The sequence below is a fragment of the Pholis gunnellus genome (assembly GCF_910591455.1).
Source record: "Pholis gunnellus genome assembly, chromosome: 22".
NCBI lineage: Eukaryota > Metazoa > Chordata > Actinopteri > Perciformes > Pholidae > Pholis > Pholis gunnellus.
Window position 1 is genome coordinate 5798065 of NC_136549.1, and position 18243 is coordinate 5816307.

An 18243-nucleotide genomic window follows, 5' to 3' on the forward strand; every position below is an offset into this window, starting at 1 on the left:
GCGCGCGTCCAGCAAAGCCGAAAACTAACACACAATAATAATTTGTGCGACTTTACGGTTTTTTTTACGCGCATCTGAGTTTGTCCCATTTTGTTTTTTTAAAACAAAGTGTATGTTTTGTTAGTCTGATCAGACGGCGATAGCCTCCAGCTGAGAACGCCGCTGGTGAAAACGCTTCACATGATAAACACATTCTGAATAAGGCAGCAGAGAGTTCTGATTGGCCCGCTCGATAATCAATCTTCATATGAATGTAGGCCCTAAAATAAGTCCATTAAAGATCATGTGATTCATTTACATTGCGTCTTTGATGCTCCTCGATCCTCTACAAGTTTAGCAAAGAGTCACAACAGGCTGCATTGTGATTACGGGTCAGATAACCCGCATTTCAAAACATGTTCAAACATCAGTACAGCTAATATGACATCTAGTGTCAGCTTTGGGAAGGTTGTTCTTAGTTGTTGAATGTCACTGACTCAACAAGTCAATGCAAATAGATATGACACTATTTTCTGAGATCAGAGTTTTACTACATTGACAATGCCAGACAGATGTGACCTAATCAAATATCTTCACCAGCAATAGATTTATGTGCATTTTATTTTTTTCCTCAAATAAACCTTATCATTATTGTATTTTTGTGTAGGTGTATGGACTCTATGTATTTGCCTTTCATTGTAAACACATAATATAGCTTTATAATCACAATATAGACTAGACATGTAAGCTGCTTCCAGCACTTCAATGTTACTCTACTAGCTCATTAACACTGATGCTAAAATATAAAAGGATACTTTTTGTAACTAACTAAATAACCTAAAATAAGTAAAATGATGTAGAAAATATATTTCTTTATTTACATAATTACAGAAAGCCCGCTGTAGGCTGCCCTCTTGTGGTTGAACTGGTTCCTGTTTTCAGCTACTTAGTCCAGTTTGTGACTTCCTGCGGTTAAAGTATGTACAAGTAAATGAGAATATACTTGTTGTCATGTAGTTGTGTCTAGATATTTTCTTTTGCAGATTTTTATTCCGTTTTCCTTTAATGTTTAAGCTAATTAATTTAGATACTTGGAGGCAAAAGCTGTCTCGCGCCGACCTATCGGCACCCTCTGACCGGGTCACGTGACGCAGTTTTTATTTCACCGTTTACTGTACAGAGAGGGTTAACTCAGAGGAATAGCTCAACATAATAAACATGGCGGCGATTTAGATGAAGCTCGGTGTAACAGCCCAGTTTGTTTTCTATCGAGTTCTGGCTGCATATTCATATTATTTATTCTTCTCTTGGAGTGAGTTCTGTAACATTTCATGGTGAAAAAGTCAAAGCTCTTTCTCAACTCTTCAATTCAACTAATGTGTCAATCACACATCAAAGATCTGTTGTCCATATTCATGTTTTTCTTTGTGTGATAAAACCGTGTCCGAACTCAGAAGTAAAGATGTTAAATTAAAGAAAAAGAAAAACAGAACTAAATAGGATTAACATTTCTTTTTAAGAGAAGCTTTAAGGTAAAAGAAAACAAAGACCAAACACACAGGAGCAATTAACAATAACTAAAATGGATGAACATATAAAAAAAGGATTATTTGATTGCAATTTCCCCAATCTGTATTACACAAAATTAATTTTAATCACACAAGTCACAAGTCTCTGAACCTTGGTTTCTATTCCAGGACACGTTTGAATTCTTCAAATGGTCTCCATTAAAACTTGAAGTTAAACAATATTAAAAGTGGTTGCGAGACGCTGTTAAAGCCCAATATTAAAGACTGCAGGAAGCCCTCTCTCATTCAGTGTATGGTTAAGATTCAATTCATATGACCCAGAGTGAACTTTAGTCCAGTAACCCACCCATGTTAATCATGGAGAAAATGTCTATCAAGGAGGAATACAAAATTGACATGAGATGTCCATCTTGATGATGGAGTTGCAAGTTCACCAGGTTTGACGTAATGATCAGAGCGTGTTCATCTGAGTGAGCTTGCTTTGTGTGAGCCTCTTTTGCCATCGCCAGATAATCACGAACGCTGAAAGACAAACAGGTAACTTACTGATATGAACCACACACACAGACAAATAGCATTTCATCCATAAAATCACAACGGAAAGAGAAAAGGGTCTTATGTCTAAAAGCTTTTTAAGACTAACGCCTTTTGGGATTTCAGGTTGAAGCTGCCAATAGAGGATATTTTGAATTGATAATCAACATTTTGTCAATTTTTCTCTGTTTGTCAATCTATATCCTGTTGCAGGTCTACTATTGTTCTTCCAACCCTTGTCGGCTGACTGTCTGCCTCAGCCCCTATAGGCCAGAGGTATTCAATTCAATTACCTAAAGGTCCAGATTGAGAAAATCTCCTCATGCAAAGGTTCGGAACATTACTATAATATCTAACTTGCACTATTTAGTGCTATATATATATATATATATATATGTATATATATATTTCAAGAAGCTTAGTAGAAACAACGTCTGTGTAGTAAACAACTGTCAAATCAAATAAAGAATCAATGAACAATTATTATTCTCAGTTTTCAAATTTAACTGGATGGATTATAAATGATACATAGAAATACATAAATAAATGTTCTTCACATTTCAAGTAAAATGAGGGCTAGATTAAAGAATAACTGCCAGAAAGTAAATAAAGTAATTCATTTTAGAAAAATCTATTTCACTGATTTGTCCTGCAGCTTTAAATTCAGTTCATTCAGGTGTGAAGTGATGTCAATCAAAAAAGACACGATTTTATGTTTTTCTCATCTTCTAACAAGATGAATTAGTGTGCAGGACTTTATCTGTGGTTATTATACTCTAATGAGTTTGCATGTGACACGGGAATGGGAGCCAAATCTGAATGGCTTGTTGAATCACATGTTTTCTGATGTGTTTGTTGGTTGGTTGGCACTCCAGCTACCTAAATGTATGTGTGTCAGAGTATATAGAATCTAAAGGTAAAACATAAACAGCCGGCATTGAACTGATCGCAGACGCAGACTTCATCATATATATATATATATATATATATATATATATATATATATATATATATATATATATCACAGTATGAATCACTTTATGAGTCAAGCATACTTAGTGTACTTACCAATAATAATACAAGGTATCAGCAGAATACGCAGTGTCAGAAGGACCTGATGTAATAAAGATGGAGGCCCAAGCGTTACCGTCTGGTCACCGTACGTTACCTGGAAAACAATAACGGCACCGCTGTTAAATAGGAATTTTAAAGTGGGACGTCTGACCAGAGAAGCGAGTCAAAAATGTATTTACTTTGTGTATGATTAGTACTTTCAAGTAAAGATCAGAATTTGAAAGCCATTGCATGAAAACTAATATACTTCTGAGGATCTTGCTGTCATATACTGTAATCTGGAGCTATGACCCACCAATGTCCTGTCTACAATCACAACAAAGTTTAGGTTGTATTTCTGAAAAGTACTGTTGGAATTGGTGCAGTCTGAATGAAAAAAATTACTTTTAAGTGCTGAAATTCAGCGTTGGGTGTCCTTAGAATCTCACAGATGAAAAGCTCCGTCTCATCTCTGGTTTCTTTGGCTTTCATGACACAGGGGTATTGGTTTCCTCCCTCAACACCCCACACTGACACCTCTGCTGGGGTCATCTCCAGTTTGTCTGCCTTTTTCTGAAATAACAAACAATTTTGAACTTGTATGTATCCATTTGTGCATGTGTGTTAAAGGTATGCATTACCTGTAAGATGATGCGGACACCGTCCACCGCCCTTGTGGATGTGAAGCTAGTGAACTCGGGGTCTGGATAGTAGTTTATCGTTATGGAGCAGGCCAAGGTTTCATTCGCTACTTTCAGAAACAAAGTGCTGCTCGAAACCTTTTTGTCAGCTGCAGGTGTGTCATAGGTGAGATTCTGCAGAGAATAAAAAGAACACAGAGTATAACATAACAATCTGTTTATGGCATATCATGACATGGTGAGAGAAGTAATGTGACATGACAATTAAACAGCATAATACAATGAAACAATGTGATAATGGTTGATGTGACATGACATGCTGCAGCATAACACACATGACATAATGCAAAAGGTTACATGCGATAATGTAAAATGACGTCTAACACACTATAATTGGGCTACCTGATGGCTTCTGTTTTGGGGAGGTCTGACCTCCTGCAGGGCGTGGTTGTGCATGACCCCTTCCACAAAGTCCAGGTGGGATCCCGTGAGTTTGATCTTCCTCTTCCCACTATCAGAAACAGAGCAGCAGCCAATCAGAGAGGACGACGTTCGATTGTGCTCCAGGGATGATGTATCTTTGTCAATAATAGTTGACAGGCCAATGCCAAGTCATTCGTTTTCTCATTTCTGCAGCGCTCTAAACCAGAGAAGGTGTTTTCTTACCACGATGGCCTGAAATGATGGTAAAAAGACGTGTGTGGCTACCACTGTTATATCAGGGTTACCTACGTATGAGAACATACGTTTACATCTCTTATATCTCTCAACCGGGTAAAAAGACAGAAGTGACACTTTTAGCTGCTGCAACTAAAAAAAGGGGAAGAGGTGGAATGGTGAAAGACGTTGCTTTCGGGAAGTGGCGTAGCTTGTATGCATGATTATCATGCAATTTACAGAGAATATTGATATTGGTATCAGTTGACAAAGTATGTTTATAAATGGCAGTGGCACGCCCACACTACTCACTGTACCTCGCACATGTTTAAAATAAAAATATGAATATATGAACCTGTGTATTATTGGAATAACTCAGTATAGAATGCACAATAAAGAGGTATGTTTATACATGGCACTAGGCCCAGTTTAATATAAGACACAATTTTATACAATATATATAGTCGGGGGTCCCTGCTCCATCTCTCTATCAGTTTGGGGTCCTTGGCCTGAAAAACGTTGAAGACCCCTGATCTAGAGCATTTGTAATTGCCAAAGTATAAAATGAAGTCGTCAAATTAGTTATAATAACCATGGTGTAGACCACATTTCCTATCAACCCGTGTGGCCTGATAAGAAAGAGAGAAGTAACCACGATAAACATGTTAAACATATTGTGTGTGTATTTATATATATATATATATATATATATATGTGGATATTTACACATCCACAGAAAAGCTTTAAGAGTTCATGTTGTGTTGGCTGTATAAATATTCCAACATATCCGGTCATACCTGATCCAGCTGCTCCTTGGTGCAATGCCGGTGCAGGACGGGGATGACTGGTAGATGATTTTAGCATTGCCATGGCAACTACCGTCTGGGAGGAGAACACATGCGTTGACCGTGCCTTTAGTATTGGTGCTGGGAATGTGGAACGTTAGTGTCACACCAGTGTGGTTCCATACAGGAGACCTGAGAGAGGAAACCAGTTAGCCTCACTGAGATCAACACGTTGACAACATATTAACCATATTCAGCAGAAGCACAGTCAGCTTTAGTTTCAAGTTGATGCTCGGATTCTAAAATATCTGAGCAACAGCGCTGACGACCACAAGTTTATACTTAAAAAGGGAAATGCCACTGTAACATTAATAGATCACTCCCTAGTTACGGTTTTCTTTGTTTTCTTTGTGGTTTCTGTTTTGTTTTTTTCTGTGTTTTCCTTGTTATATATGTGTATAACTAAAAAGAGCATCATCTGAAAATCTGCATATGCAATGTACATTGTCTGAAAGACAAGAAGAAAATGTGCAGTATTCATCTTAAACTCTTGGTGTGGAAGGTTGATAGTCTGTTGAGGTCTTCTTGTGTCATTCTCCAGCATTCAGAACCGTACAATAGGGTGGATAAAACACAGCTGATACAATTTAGGTTTGATCTTGATGGTGTACTGCTGTGACCATATGTTATTTAGTACTTTGAAAGCGTTCCTTGCCTTATTAAGACGATTCTTGATGTCTTTATCTGTGCCCCCATCGTGTCTGACAGTGCTGCCCAAATATGTGAACTCGTCAGTTTTAGGGAGATCTTCTCCGGTAACCTGAATTGATGAGGGATTTGGAATCCCTCATCAAAGTAGAAGTACTTAAAAACCTCAAACTAAATCTCCTTGACTGTGTCTGTGGAGCAGAGCCATAGTATACATGAGAAAGTCCAGTTAGACTTTAGGAAAGAGCGGTGCACATATAGTATTGATTAGACAGTCACCAATAAGTATTGAATTAACCGTCAACTTGGCAAATGGGTGGAATTTACCTGTGAGGTAATAACTGCTATCTTTAAATTGTAATTTCTAGTGTAAGTGTGATTTTATCTACTTATAAACTGACTCACTCGTGTGCAGTACAGACCAGGTCGGCCTGGATCCTCACTCTGGTCACGTCACTGAGGTTGGAACCCGACAACACTGCGTGGTTTCTGCCGTAGAAAGACACGACGCTGGGAGTGATGGAGAAGATCTCCGGTTTCTGACAGTAAAACACACAAAATAATCTGTTTTAATGCATTTCACCCTGTACTGATGTTTGAACCTCCACTGAATGTGAATGAGGTGAGCATCAGAGGAAGAATGTGTGAGAATTGAGGTTCAGACTTACAAAAAAGTTCATCCCTGACTCCATCAATTGGCAAACTTCCTGCAGGAGGAAGTGAGGGGAAGAGATGAAGCAGGTTCACAGTAAAGGTACTCAACTAACTTCCTGTTAACATATCTGGTATTTGCTAAATGTAGCCAACATGAAGTTAACATTCTTCTTAAATAGGTTTTTAAAGAGTTAAAATAATTCTTCTTAACTAGTAATAAATATAATGATATACAGTCACAGTCTTCAATCTTACAAACGGCTCAAACATGCATAATTACATCCTTCACTCCTCCATCTGACCAGGAACAGCCGCTTCTGCTCCAGCCACATCCAGCCTCAATACACCACCGACACCTGAAGAGAAAACAAATGTTATCACCTGTTGTTGATAAAACTTGAATCATAATGACAAAGACCACATGATAGTAATCCTGCATCATGTTTCCTGATGATAAAAGATGACCACTGCCAGACATATTTAAAGTATGAGGCTAAGCAGTACGATGTCTTTTTCTGCATTTTCATTCTCATGCTTTTGCCTTGCAGAGTTTGGACAGTTGTGAAAAGACGCTTTTCTAGCACTGAGACCTGATCATTTTATCAGTGATGCATCTGACTGACTATGTACTTACAGGACAGAAGTTGGTGGTCCACTGATCTCAGAGCAGTTGAACAGCTTCAGTTCTTCCCTCAACTGTGTCATCCCAAGTCTAAACTTAACTGTGACAGGCAGGCCTGTTAGGTGACAATAGTAGAGTGAATGTCAGAGTCTTGCTCATAATATTCAGGACAAAGACTCTTGTGACAGTGTGAAAGTCATTGATCATCAGGTATTTAATTCACTGGATTGATATTATATCCATTACTCACTGACCTTCAGCAGGAAGTGTATTATTTGAAAGGATGCAGGTGCATTGTGGGAACTGTGGAGGAGGGCTTTTAGTGCTACAAAGCTCACTGGAACTCGTGGAGAATTGACAGGCGAAGTTAGACCGAGCCTCCTGGCCCACAGTGAGGTGTGTCTGGATGTTTAGTGTGATCTGAGAAAAGGAGGATAAGAGTGTTTAAAGGAGAAACATGTGACAGTCATGAGTACAGCTCAAAGCTTGCATGTGATCTGTACCTGTCCAGAGCCGTCCTTTACTCTGTAGGAAACCATTTTCGGTTGAAAATCATCAGGAATGGATATCCAGTCTGAATCTTGGCAGTCATCTTCAAATGTGCAACTAGGAAGAGAAACTAAATGTTTTAACCGAGTTTATGGTCATTTAAAAGGTGTCAACTGCAGATGATGTTTCCCCGACCTTTCTTTAGAGCCGCACCAGACGCAGTATGGATCCTGTGCAGACCAACAGTCCTGCACGTTTGTGTATGTGCTGCAATCAGACACGGGTACGCGCTTCATCTAGAACAAAGCACCAACACAGCAACACTTTGAAACACAGCGTACGCACATATCACATTGTGGTAATGAAAACATCAGGACATTTTTAAGTATTCATAATCTCTCAGTGTTCACCACAGCCCTACACATGATGCATGTGCAATGCACCTACCTGGTTCTGTAATGGCATGTACACATGTTTATGATCCACTTGATCCAGAAGCATTTTGGGAAACACTTGGCGGTCGTCGTTGGCCCTGTAGAGCACCCTGGGACAGGTGGGGTGGTAGTTCTTGTCCACAGCGAGCTGACAACAAGAACGTAGCTTTGTTTAGCTTCACTGAGCTGTGTTTTGTGTTTAGGTGTTTGTGTTTAAAGCTGAACTGACAATACCAGCCAATGCAATCAAGCTGTAAAAAGTGATTTGACGTTTCCACCATTTAAATCATTTCTGCCTTTGAGAACATGATGCTGCTTTTGAGAATAACCGCGAACATTTGCGTCGCAACACCTTCTACAAATAGAATGTTTACAGGAAACATTGCTGTTTCCTCTAAAGTCTGATATAGAGATAGCGCGGCTTTTCTTGGTAACCCACTACCACAACGAGCGTTAAAGTGAAACATATATCATCTTTTGAGTATCAAGACATAAAAAAAAAGATAACTTTTAGAGATCATACAAACACTTTTGAAATATATAACATATATATATATATATATATATATATATTATTATCTTTGTGTTGAAAGAGGCTCTGCAGCATTTCTATGATGTTATCTAAGTGATGGAAGGAAGAGCGATGGATGGTGACTCCAAGAGGCTGTTGAGCTATTGAAGAGTATAATCTCTTATGACCTTTTTTTTCTTCCAATAATGAATAGAATGCAAATCACTCAACTTGTTAAACACACCTTAATGAGCTGTCCATCTCCTGTCCCGATGAAGAACACCACCCAGGCCTTCTGTCTCACTGCCAGGACAGAGGTCATGTACTTCTGCCTGAGGAGCACGGCCTTCGGCCTCAGAGTCTTTGGCTGAGAAACAAACACACATTCATTATCAATTTTAGATTAAAACAGTATTTATGGATTTGTGATGTGAAGAACTTTCAGGTTGGAAACCGGCTTTGAGTGCTCAACATATTCAAACATCACTGCTCAAAGATGAAGTAAATGAAGAGACGGACTGATTGTGCAGCTCTCTCCTGCTACAACAAGTAAAAAACGATCAAAACTATTCAACCCACAAATAAATTGACCTCTCACTTATGTTAGAGATAAAGCCAACGATACTTTGCTTCATCAAATAAGCTTTCAGAGAACTCAATTTTGTAAAGAATCATACTGTAATTAAGTATCTCAAATTGTACTTCAGGACAAAGATCAGGACCCACCGTCAGTGCTGTTTTAAGAGGGCACACAGTGCGGAAGTCTGGATCTGCATCGGGGTCTCCGCTGAGATCCGGACTGATGTCAAACAGTGGCTGAGAAACAAAAGATCACACTGATGATCAGATTAGGATCCAACAGGTATTTATAGATTCCTGAAGTAGTGTTGAGGGAAGTTGAAATAGCTGACGACGACTCAAAACTCAACCAAGTGCATTGCTGGGTCATCAAGTGATTGTGACTGACAGTAAATCATGTTCATTCAAATTTTTTGTTTGAGCCGCAACAGGAAAGCTCTGGCATACGCATTAGCATGAAACCCTCCCTGGATTCAGTGAGCTATGCTGTACTTAGCCTACACCTCGTTCACCTCGTCTGCTCTGGAATGAATATCCATGTGGGTGATATGCGAGTGTTCAGTGACATTTTCATTATTTTGTCACCATCTTTATAGCAATCAACTCCATAAGAGCCTCATAAACCAACTTCTCACCTTTGGATTACAGTTGTTCTTGTTTAATAAGACAATTCAGTGAGCAAAAGCTATAGTTCCCTCCTCAAATATGCTTACACCAGCAGACAAGCTTGCACTTTGAAATAACTCAAACCGTATTTCTGTGTTAATTTACATGGAAACATCTATGGTGAAAAGCTTCAATCATGTGAGTTAGTAAGGTCATTAAGTCTCAAATTCTTTATTTCAAAATAAGTTTCCTTGCATTATTTTTCTAGCTTCTTAGGACGCTGCTCATTCATTTCACTCTTAAAGCACTTTGTAAATTGTGCTTATAATATGAAATAAACACATTAGTATTAGTAGTAGCAGCATATAATGTCTTTATGATCGTTACCCATATGGACATTGGTTTTCACGTAGAGTGGAAGACTTTGTCAGTGCGTACAATGAGCCCGTGATTCTAGTTTTGTAACTTTAATGGAAACAACACCGATCACTACAAAACGTTTATCTATAATAAAACCACCCACCGTCAGTGCTGTTTTAAGAGGGCACACAGTGCGGAAGTCTGGATCTGCATCGAGGTCTCCGCTGAGATCCGGACTGATGTCAAACAGTACCAGCTCGGTGTTGGTTTGTCCTCCGTCCACACTGAACACGCCGCTCCACAGCACCGGCGGCCCGCCCGGGATCAGCGCGGAGGCGAGGAGCTTGCTGCCTTCACCCCCATCACCACCAGAGACACGAAGGGTCGCGCCCCGCAGAGACTCGAGAGTCTTCATTTTGTTTGTTTTACCCTCGAGCCAAATGAGACGGACTTTGTTGTTCTCGTTACTTAAGGGCAGGTTGGAGAAAAGATAAATGATTGAATTGATCTGAAATCCATCCACAAACTCAGCACTGAGATGGCATCGTTTGATTGAAGTGGTAGAATGGGCGCCAACCGAAGCAAATATAGATCCTATCTGATGGTGTTTCGTATTATGAAGGTTCACTGCTTCTGGTACCACGGAGCAGCTGCTCTTTGGGGGCTCATATTGCTGATTGGCAGACAGAATGTAGGTCTCGGTACTTTTCTCCTCCACATCCACCAGGAAGCCGACGGACGCGCTGCTTGTCCACGGGGATCCCACCAGGATGTGCTCCCTGTACAGCACATTAGAAATGTTCTTCAGGTCCAGCACTTCGCAGTAGCCGCACTTGATCACGCCGCAGCTGATCAGCGTGTCATTCTCAACAAACGGCAACAATAGGTTGACGCCGAAAGTTGCGTTAGGCTCGTCCGTCTCGGCAACCCTGGAAAAGTGCGCCTCGTTGGTCAGATCGCTCCCCGTGAAGATCCCTCTCTGACTCAGACTCTGGACCAGAGTCAGGTCGTGGCTCAGCTGGTACAGCCTCTCCTCCGTAGCGACGTAAACCGTGTTGGCGGCTACGGCGAAGTGGCGGATGTCTCCATCAAAAGTGAAGCCTCCGTTCTCCTCCAGGCACCGGGCCGGTTCTCCCCAGAGAATGAACAACAGACCGGGCAGCAGCAGCAGCATCTTCACGCTGACGGTGTTCATGGCACTCTGCTCTCCTCCACAGTGTCACTGGAGTCGCGCGTGGCCCTGCTGAGAAGAGAAGTGCTGAAAGTGGGAGGGAGCGCGCGCGTCCAGCAAAACCGAAAACTAACACACAATAATAATTTGTGCGACTTTACTGTTTTACGCTCATCTGAGTTCTTCTAGTTGTTGAATGTCACTGACTCAACAAGTCAATGCAAATAGATATGACACTATATTTTCTGAGATCATGTAGTTTTACTACATTGACAATGTCAGACAGATGTGACCTAATCAAATATCTTCACCAGCAATAGATTTGTCTATATAATTTTTTTCTCAAATAAACCTTAACATTATATTTTTGTGTAGGTGTATGGGTTTTATGTATTCGCTTTTCATTGTAAACACATAAGTAAATGAGAATGTATTTGTCATAGTGATGTCTAGATATTCTTTTGACCTATCGGCATTTCCTGACCGGGTCACGTGACGAAGTCTTTATTTCACTGTTTACTGTATACACAGGGTTAACTTAGACTGAGGAATAGTTACATATTTTAAATATGGCGGGGATTTAGATGAAGCTGCATTAAATCAGTGTAACAGTTTTGTTTTCTATCGAGTTCTGGCTGCATATTAATTCAATGCCTTTGCTCAACTCTGTCAAACACACACGATCTGTTGTCCGTATTCTTGTTTTTCTTTGTGTGCTAAAACCGTTGTTAAATTAAAGAAAACCAAACACACAGAACTAAATATGATTAATATTATTCTTTTAAGTGAAGCTTTTAGGTAAAAGATCATCTTCTGGCAGCAGTACACGCCCACGCTGACGGTCTTCACGGCTCTCTCTCCTCCACTGTGTCACTGGAGTCGCGCGTAAAAGCGCACCGCGCCTCTACTGAGACGCGCATGCGACTCGCGGAATTCTATGGTTTGTCTAATTTACCGCGAGATTGAATATGCAGAGGGAATGTGAGTGCACTCGCGGACAAACCAAGATGAGGGAATTTTGCAGTAAAGTAAAACGTTTGAAGTGAATTGTCAGAGTTGTAGAGACCATTACCAGCGTGACCAGTCCAGAAGGAAGGAAAGCCTCCCTGCAGTCTTTGTTAAACCCACTAGAGGGCGCAGTTCACCGCAGAGACTTCTGCAGAAGTCAACTTCCTATCAACTTCCACTCATCTTAAATGTCACGCGTTGGTGTCTCAGACATTACGATGAGGAAACTAAATTATGTAACGAGCGCAATTGAGTGCCACAACGACGAGTGTTTGCGAGCAAAACCACTGGCAGATGTGTTGGTGTCGCAGCAGCTGCGCCTGGTGAGCTGAATCATGCTTAATGCTTCACGACCAATATATTATAAAGTCCTCCTAAAACAGGTCTGTACTCAACCATCTTCTGCCTCCTAACCAATGAATCTTAAGGGCATTCAATCACCATCACTTTAATAGCTTTTAATTGTACGTTTCAATATATAGGGTCAAGTGAAGTGAGGGATTGTTATCTCGTAATTAAGTTCAGTTATCAACTGAAAAAGTGCACAGGTTGCACTGGAAAGATGCGGACAAAGCCAAACTTTAAATCACATGTATAAGAGCATAAAGATCTGATTAGTTCACAAGATAGTTGACCTAATTACCAATTCACTGTTGTGATGAAGTGGAAGCACAAGTAGTCACATTCCATTTCAGCTTTATAGAGCTTCACATTTGAATACATGTCTATGCCCAATAAAAACTATTTCATGAAACATCAACGTTTTTACCTTCACTGAAACAAATGGTGATGTGGCATTTTCGTCTAAAGAAAGAGACCTTACATTATAACAATTAACTACAACGAGATGTTTAAATGGGTGGATTTGCTCTTTAGAAGGCGGGAGTTTGCGCTATCGCTTGCTGCCACCAGAGGGCGCTGCCACCCCTCGGTGTGTAGATGCGGCGGCATGCAGGCAGCAGTCCGGTCAGAGGCAGCAGAGCGTCGGGAACTCCAGCAGCTCCGCTCCGTATATCTCCGCTGATCCTCCGTGTGAGGGATTCATTCATCCCAGTCAGAGCAGCTGCTCGGTCTGTCCGCACGGCGTCCGTCCATCCAGCTGTTGATATCCACCTCCTTCCATCCAGCTGCGTCCGCATCTGCGTCAGACGCATCATTTTTTTAAATCAGCGTACCTGGCAACTTTTTTGGGGGCATTTCTCTCCTTCTCATCAGCGTTTCATCCCCGGGAGATTCTTCTGCATTCAGCGGCCGCTGGTGAGTCTCTCTGACGGGGTTTTCATGTGAGGTGCGTCCCCTCTGGACACAGACCTTTGAGGAAGGTCATACGCACCGTTTCTCTCATGGCATAAAATGATAGTTCTATATCTGACTGGCGGACATGTTTTAGTATTCATGTGACTTTAAATAAACATTTTTCTGGATATTTAAAAATGTTACAATCAACAGTTTCCTTTGTTTTTTATTTCTAAGATGAACTGTAACATCTTAAAAGTTGGACACATCTTGTCAGTCAGTCACTTGGGCTGGTGAAAGTGAACAAATTCAGTGTTCTGTGATACAGTCAAAGTGCACCTCGAGTTCAATCTCCATGAATGTGCAGTTTTGTCTCCCTCCACCTTCCCTTATTGAGTTTCGAGGATGTAATTGGCATTCACGAGCAGCTCTTGAGTGTTGCATAATAGCCCGCATCTCAATGGGATTAAGGGTCAGTCGACACATCCCACACGGGTTGCTTGCCAAACCGGGGTGCTGGGGACTCCCAGGGGTCCTGGAGGAGGTTGTGTGTGGGGGTGCCAGCTAAAGTGACGATGGAGGGAACGAAGGCACTCCATCGTCTTCTGAAGCAACAAGTTGCAGCGACTCAGCTGACACGCACACAGGAAGATGAAGTGCATCTTGGTCCCAATGAAATGTTAATGACTCAGTGTAGGAATGAAACCAAGTACATTTACTAAAGTATGTGCAATCCTGAGGTACTTGTACTTTCCTTCTTCGGCTACTTGAACTCCACTAAGTTACTTTAAAAATCAAGATTTTACGTGGAAAATATAAAATCATCTTTAAAAAAAACATGATGCTGTTAACACATAAGTGGGCTTATAAATAGGCTTATAATGTGGCTTTTAAAACTTGAAAAAGGTACTCTTTAAAGTTTTGAGTAGTAGTAGCGCTATGGAGCGATGTTTTTATGAGAACGTCCCCACTTTGAGTGAATGTACACGTCATTTTATCAACTCCACCGGGCGCCTTAAACTACACTTTGTTACAAATACTTCTGTTATTAAACTAAAGTAAAACTGTGAATTAGACTTTAACTTGCACCAAAGTATATTCTACATTGTGGTTTTTCTACAGCTACTTAAGTAAAGGACTGGAATACTTCTTCAAACTGCGGATGACTTGTAGAAAGTTGTTTTCCCCTCCGACAGCAGAGAAAGACTAAATCTTCTCAGGCAGGAGCGCTTGCGATGAAAAAGGTTTGCTCAAACCGGTCCAAAGTGGATCAGGATGAGGGCGCTCTGACTGAGGCCGGTCCCCTCTGGATGAAAACAGGCAGTGAGTAGGACACTCAGATGACAGGCCTGTGGTTTGCAGGCTTTCTATAGCTCGCGGTGCAGCAGGCCTCCTCCCATGGTCTGGAGCTCAGACTGGCCTGTAATCTCCCTGAACCGCAGCGGCACCACCACCCAGATTCATTTCTCAGGGTAAAAATGACACAAAGCCCCAGCTGGGCACTCAGTGGAGTACGAAATATACTCGTGTCCAGTTTGACAGTTTGGATGGGGTCCCTGTGGAGCAGAGGTCCAGGGGTAAACAAACAAACATACTATACAGGAGGCATCAGGTTGTATTTCAACAGTAACAGACAACAGAAATTAGAAATTAGAGTGGCTCAACCTAATGGAAACAAATCTGTACTGTAGTCATGCAGAAAGATAATAAGCACAGTTTGCACTGCAACAGTGTAACTTACTTTTGCCCTGGAGTCTATATAAGTTTGTCTGTAGTTATTTGTTTTGAGTGCGTCATTGTGACGATATGTGTAGGTGTTTTGTAGACCATTTCAAATTAATACTTTTTTTTGCAATAGTCTGACTCATTTCAATGGACACAGAGAGACAACTGAGGTGTGTGTGTGTGTGTGTGTGCAGGAGAGAGAGAGAGGATGGTGGGTGGAGTGGGCGGACGCCATAAATGGCAAAATGTGAAGAAGAATGACCGTGTCGGTGGGGAGACACTGCTGTGTGTGTGTGTGTGTGTGTGTGTGTGTGTCTCTTCCTCCTCTCTCTCGCTGGTGTTTCCCTGCTGCTCCGTGGGAGAGGGGAATACTGCAGTGGTGCGTGTGTGTGTGTGTGTGTGTGCGCTCTCACAGTAATACGTGTAAGAGGTATGTTGCTATAGTAAAGAGCCATAGAAGCGGTGTGTACGGGTTACTATATTCTGTTGATTTGCCGTTGACATTCTACACAACGTATTACAAACAATGGCTGAAGACGTTCCCTCCGCCCTTGTTCTTTGTCTCCTTTAGAGCGCATCTTTCTGTTGTACCGATAGCGTGCTTTTCAGGAACCAACAGAAACATGTTTTGGACCAGTACTCAGCTGGAGCATTCTTCTTCTTCTTCTTTTATTAAGGAATGTTCAACATTTGGGGGAAACACGCCGAGTGTTAGATGAGCAGAAACGACTCATGTCCGTGTGCTAAATATGAAGCAACAACCAGCAGCCGGTTATCTTAGCTTAGCATAAAGACTGGAAACAAAGAGAAGCAGCTAGCCTGGCTCCGTACGATGATAATGAAATCGGCTTACCAACACGTTTTATCTCGTTTGTTTAACCCGGACAAAAAAACAAGGTGTAAAAACAACATGGTTGTTACGTGCGGGACTATTTCTTGGCAAGATGCACATACACTTCACAATGAGATACAACGTGTTGATTATTGAGCTTTAGAGGTGCTGGTGGGAACATTTTGTTACCTGTGGACAGAGCCGAGCTAACTGCTTTCAGTCTTTATGCTAAGCTAAGCTAACCGGCTGCAGACTGTAGCTTCACTGTTGCTCTTAACCCCTTGTCGGCAATAACCAAGGTAGTCCTGGAGAACTTAAATCAACTTCAAGCTCATTTTCAGGCTCATCCTTGCATTTTGAATTTCTACTAGAACATTGCTACTAGCGCCCGTCTCTTTAAGCCCCTTCTCCTAAGAAAAGCCACGCCTGCTCCGATTGGCTTACGGTAAAAACATGCTGCACCTTTGCAAAGGTAGTTCTCGCGCCGTGGGCGGTATTATTCTACTGAGCCTGCATAGGAAGGTGAGGCCGTGGTCTGAATGGCTTGTTGAATCACTTTGTCAGATGTTTTTTCTTATTTGACAGCGTTAGTCGAGACCTACACTGACTACACTTGAGTATTCGCCGAAGGTGGAAAAGACTGGATCACGATCCCCCAAAAAAATGCTCAAAAAGCTAGACAGAACAAAATGTTCCTGTTGTCACCGTTCTTACCATTACAACATCCCTACGGTATAACGCACTGTTTTGACTGGTGGGCTGAATGGTGGAGTCCACATTAATCCTGATGAAAAATAATAATATTTAAAGACGCTGACGGCTGCCACGAGGGCCCCCGCTGAGAGACACACAAATGATGGATGAGCGACCTCCACTTGAGCCACACCAAGCGGCACACAGCCACACCATATATGGGCATGTGTGTGTTGGTATAAAAAGGGGAAAAAGGTTAGCTTAAACTCTGGAGTGCGTGCTGCAGCAAAGTGCTGGAAGTTTGCTTCATAACAGTGTAGAAGCTGGCTAACATGTCTCTGGCACTGACGCGCGCACAAACACATTTTCCAGCTTATTTTTTAATCGGGCACGGTGCGCTCAACGTCTGTTTTCACTTTTTCTCGCTGTATCTCGTTTCAGTCAACAGAGACGGAACACGGATGAGTGAGGAGATTTCTTTTCATGACGGCCACTGATGATCATTTCTCAAACACGGCCGACACTTCAGCCTGGAGATGTATCGGCTCTCTAAAGCAAGCCAGCTTTCTGTCAACTGTGATCACATGTTGAGCGATTTGATACCTTTTGTAACTCAATACAATTAACAATTTTGGAGTCGCTGTTAGCTTTGGATTGTCAGATATTGTTGCGTGTTCCTTTATTATATTTGATTTTCCTTTTGCCATGTTTGACAAGAGAAACAGAAAGGCGTCGATATGTGTTATGTTATGAATAAAACAAACATTAAACGGATGAATGAAGAGACATGTTGGGGCCAACAGAAACCTGGATTGTGAACTTTCTGGCAGAAAGAATCTGCATCATGCCAAAACACTTAAGCATGAAAACATGTCGGCTGAACGTCAGGTAAACAGCGTTCACCTTCATTTTATCCACAAAGACTTCTCCTCAACTCAGAGGACTACATCACTTTTTAAATCATTACACCGGTCTGTTCTCCTCCTCTTTGATGCCTTAAGTGCTAAATGTGAGACAGAGCAGCACTGATCTCACATTAAGATGAATGCAGATTCTGGCAGCTGCTCAGTGCCGGTGAAGATTTAAGTGACAGTGGAGACCATAACATGCCAACTGATGGACTGAAACAGTGACAAACTCACGGAGGGGGTGGGGGGGTTAACCACACACAACTCTCTGCATTCACTGCGCTCCGGCTGCATTACGGGTCAGGTCGACAGACGTACTGCGGTGTTCTAGTCTGGAGTTTCTGTTGTGAGACGGCAGCACAGCACAGCTCCTGAGGAGGTTTTCCTCTGCAGCGGTTCAAATCCATCACCCTCCACTTCACAAACACACCTCCCTATGAGGGCTGCTGCTGCCACCACTGAATACATTCAAAACAAACACAAGCCTCAGCCTGGTGTGTGTCTGCTGTTGTATTATCTCTACTGATTG

The 18243-nt window shown here is 41.6% G+C and overlaps 2 protein-coding genes across 2 annotated transcripts in view; one reads left to right on the forward strand and one right to left on the reverse strand.

Annotated features, from left to right (window-relative positions):
- Positions 1–1482: 1482 nt before the first annotated feature.
- Positions 1483–11336, reverse strand: LOC306713839 (plexin-C1; the record flags this gene model as incomplete). The annotated part of the gene is made up of 16 exons (XM_079183678.1): positions 1483–2030; positions 3111–3210; positions 3501–3668; positions 3737–3910; positions 4139–4247; positions 5191–5370; positions 6292–6425; positions 6555–6593; positions 6821–6896; positions 7175–7277; positions 7417–7582; positions 7666–7768; positions 7847–7947; positions 8099–8233; positions 8841–8963; positions 10305–11336. 16 exons carry the CDS (start codon positions 11334–11336, stop codon positions 1960–1962), a joined length of 2814 nt encoding a protein of 937 aa, XP_079039804.1. The 3' UTR covers positions 1483–1959.
- Positions 11337–13438: 2102 nt separating this feature from the next.
- The window catches only part of rerg (RAS-like, estrogen-regulated, growth inhibitor), a 32458-nt gene continuing 27653 nt past the window's right edge, over positions 13439–18243 (forward strand). Inside the window, exon 1 of the mRNA XM_079184015.1 lies at positions 13439–13577. The gene's annotated coding sequence lies outside the window, so the exon portion shown is untranslated. The remainder of the gene's footprint in view (positions 13578–18243) is intronic.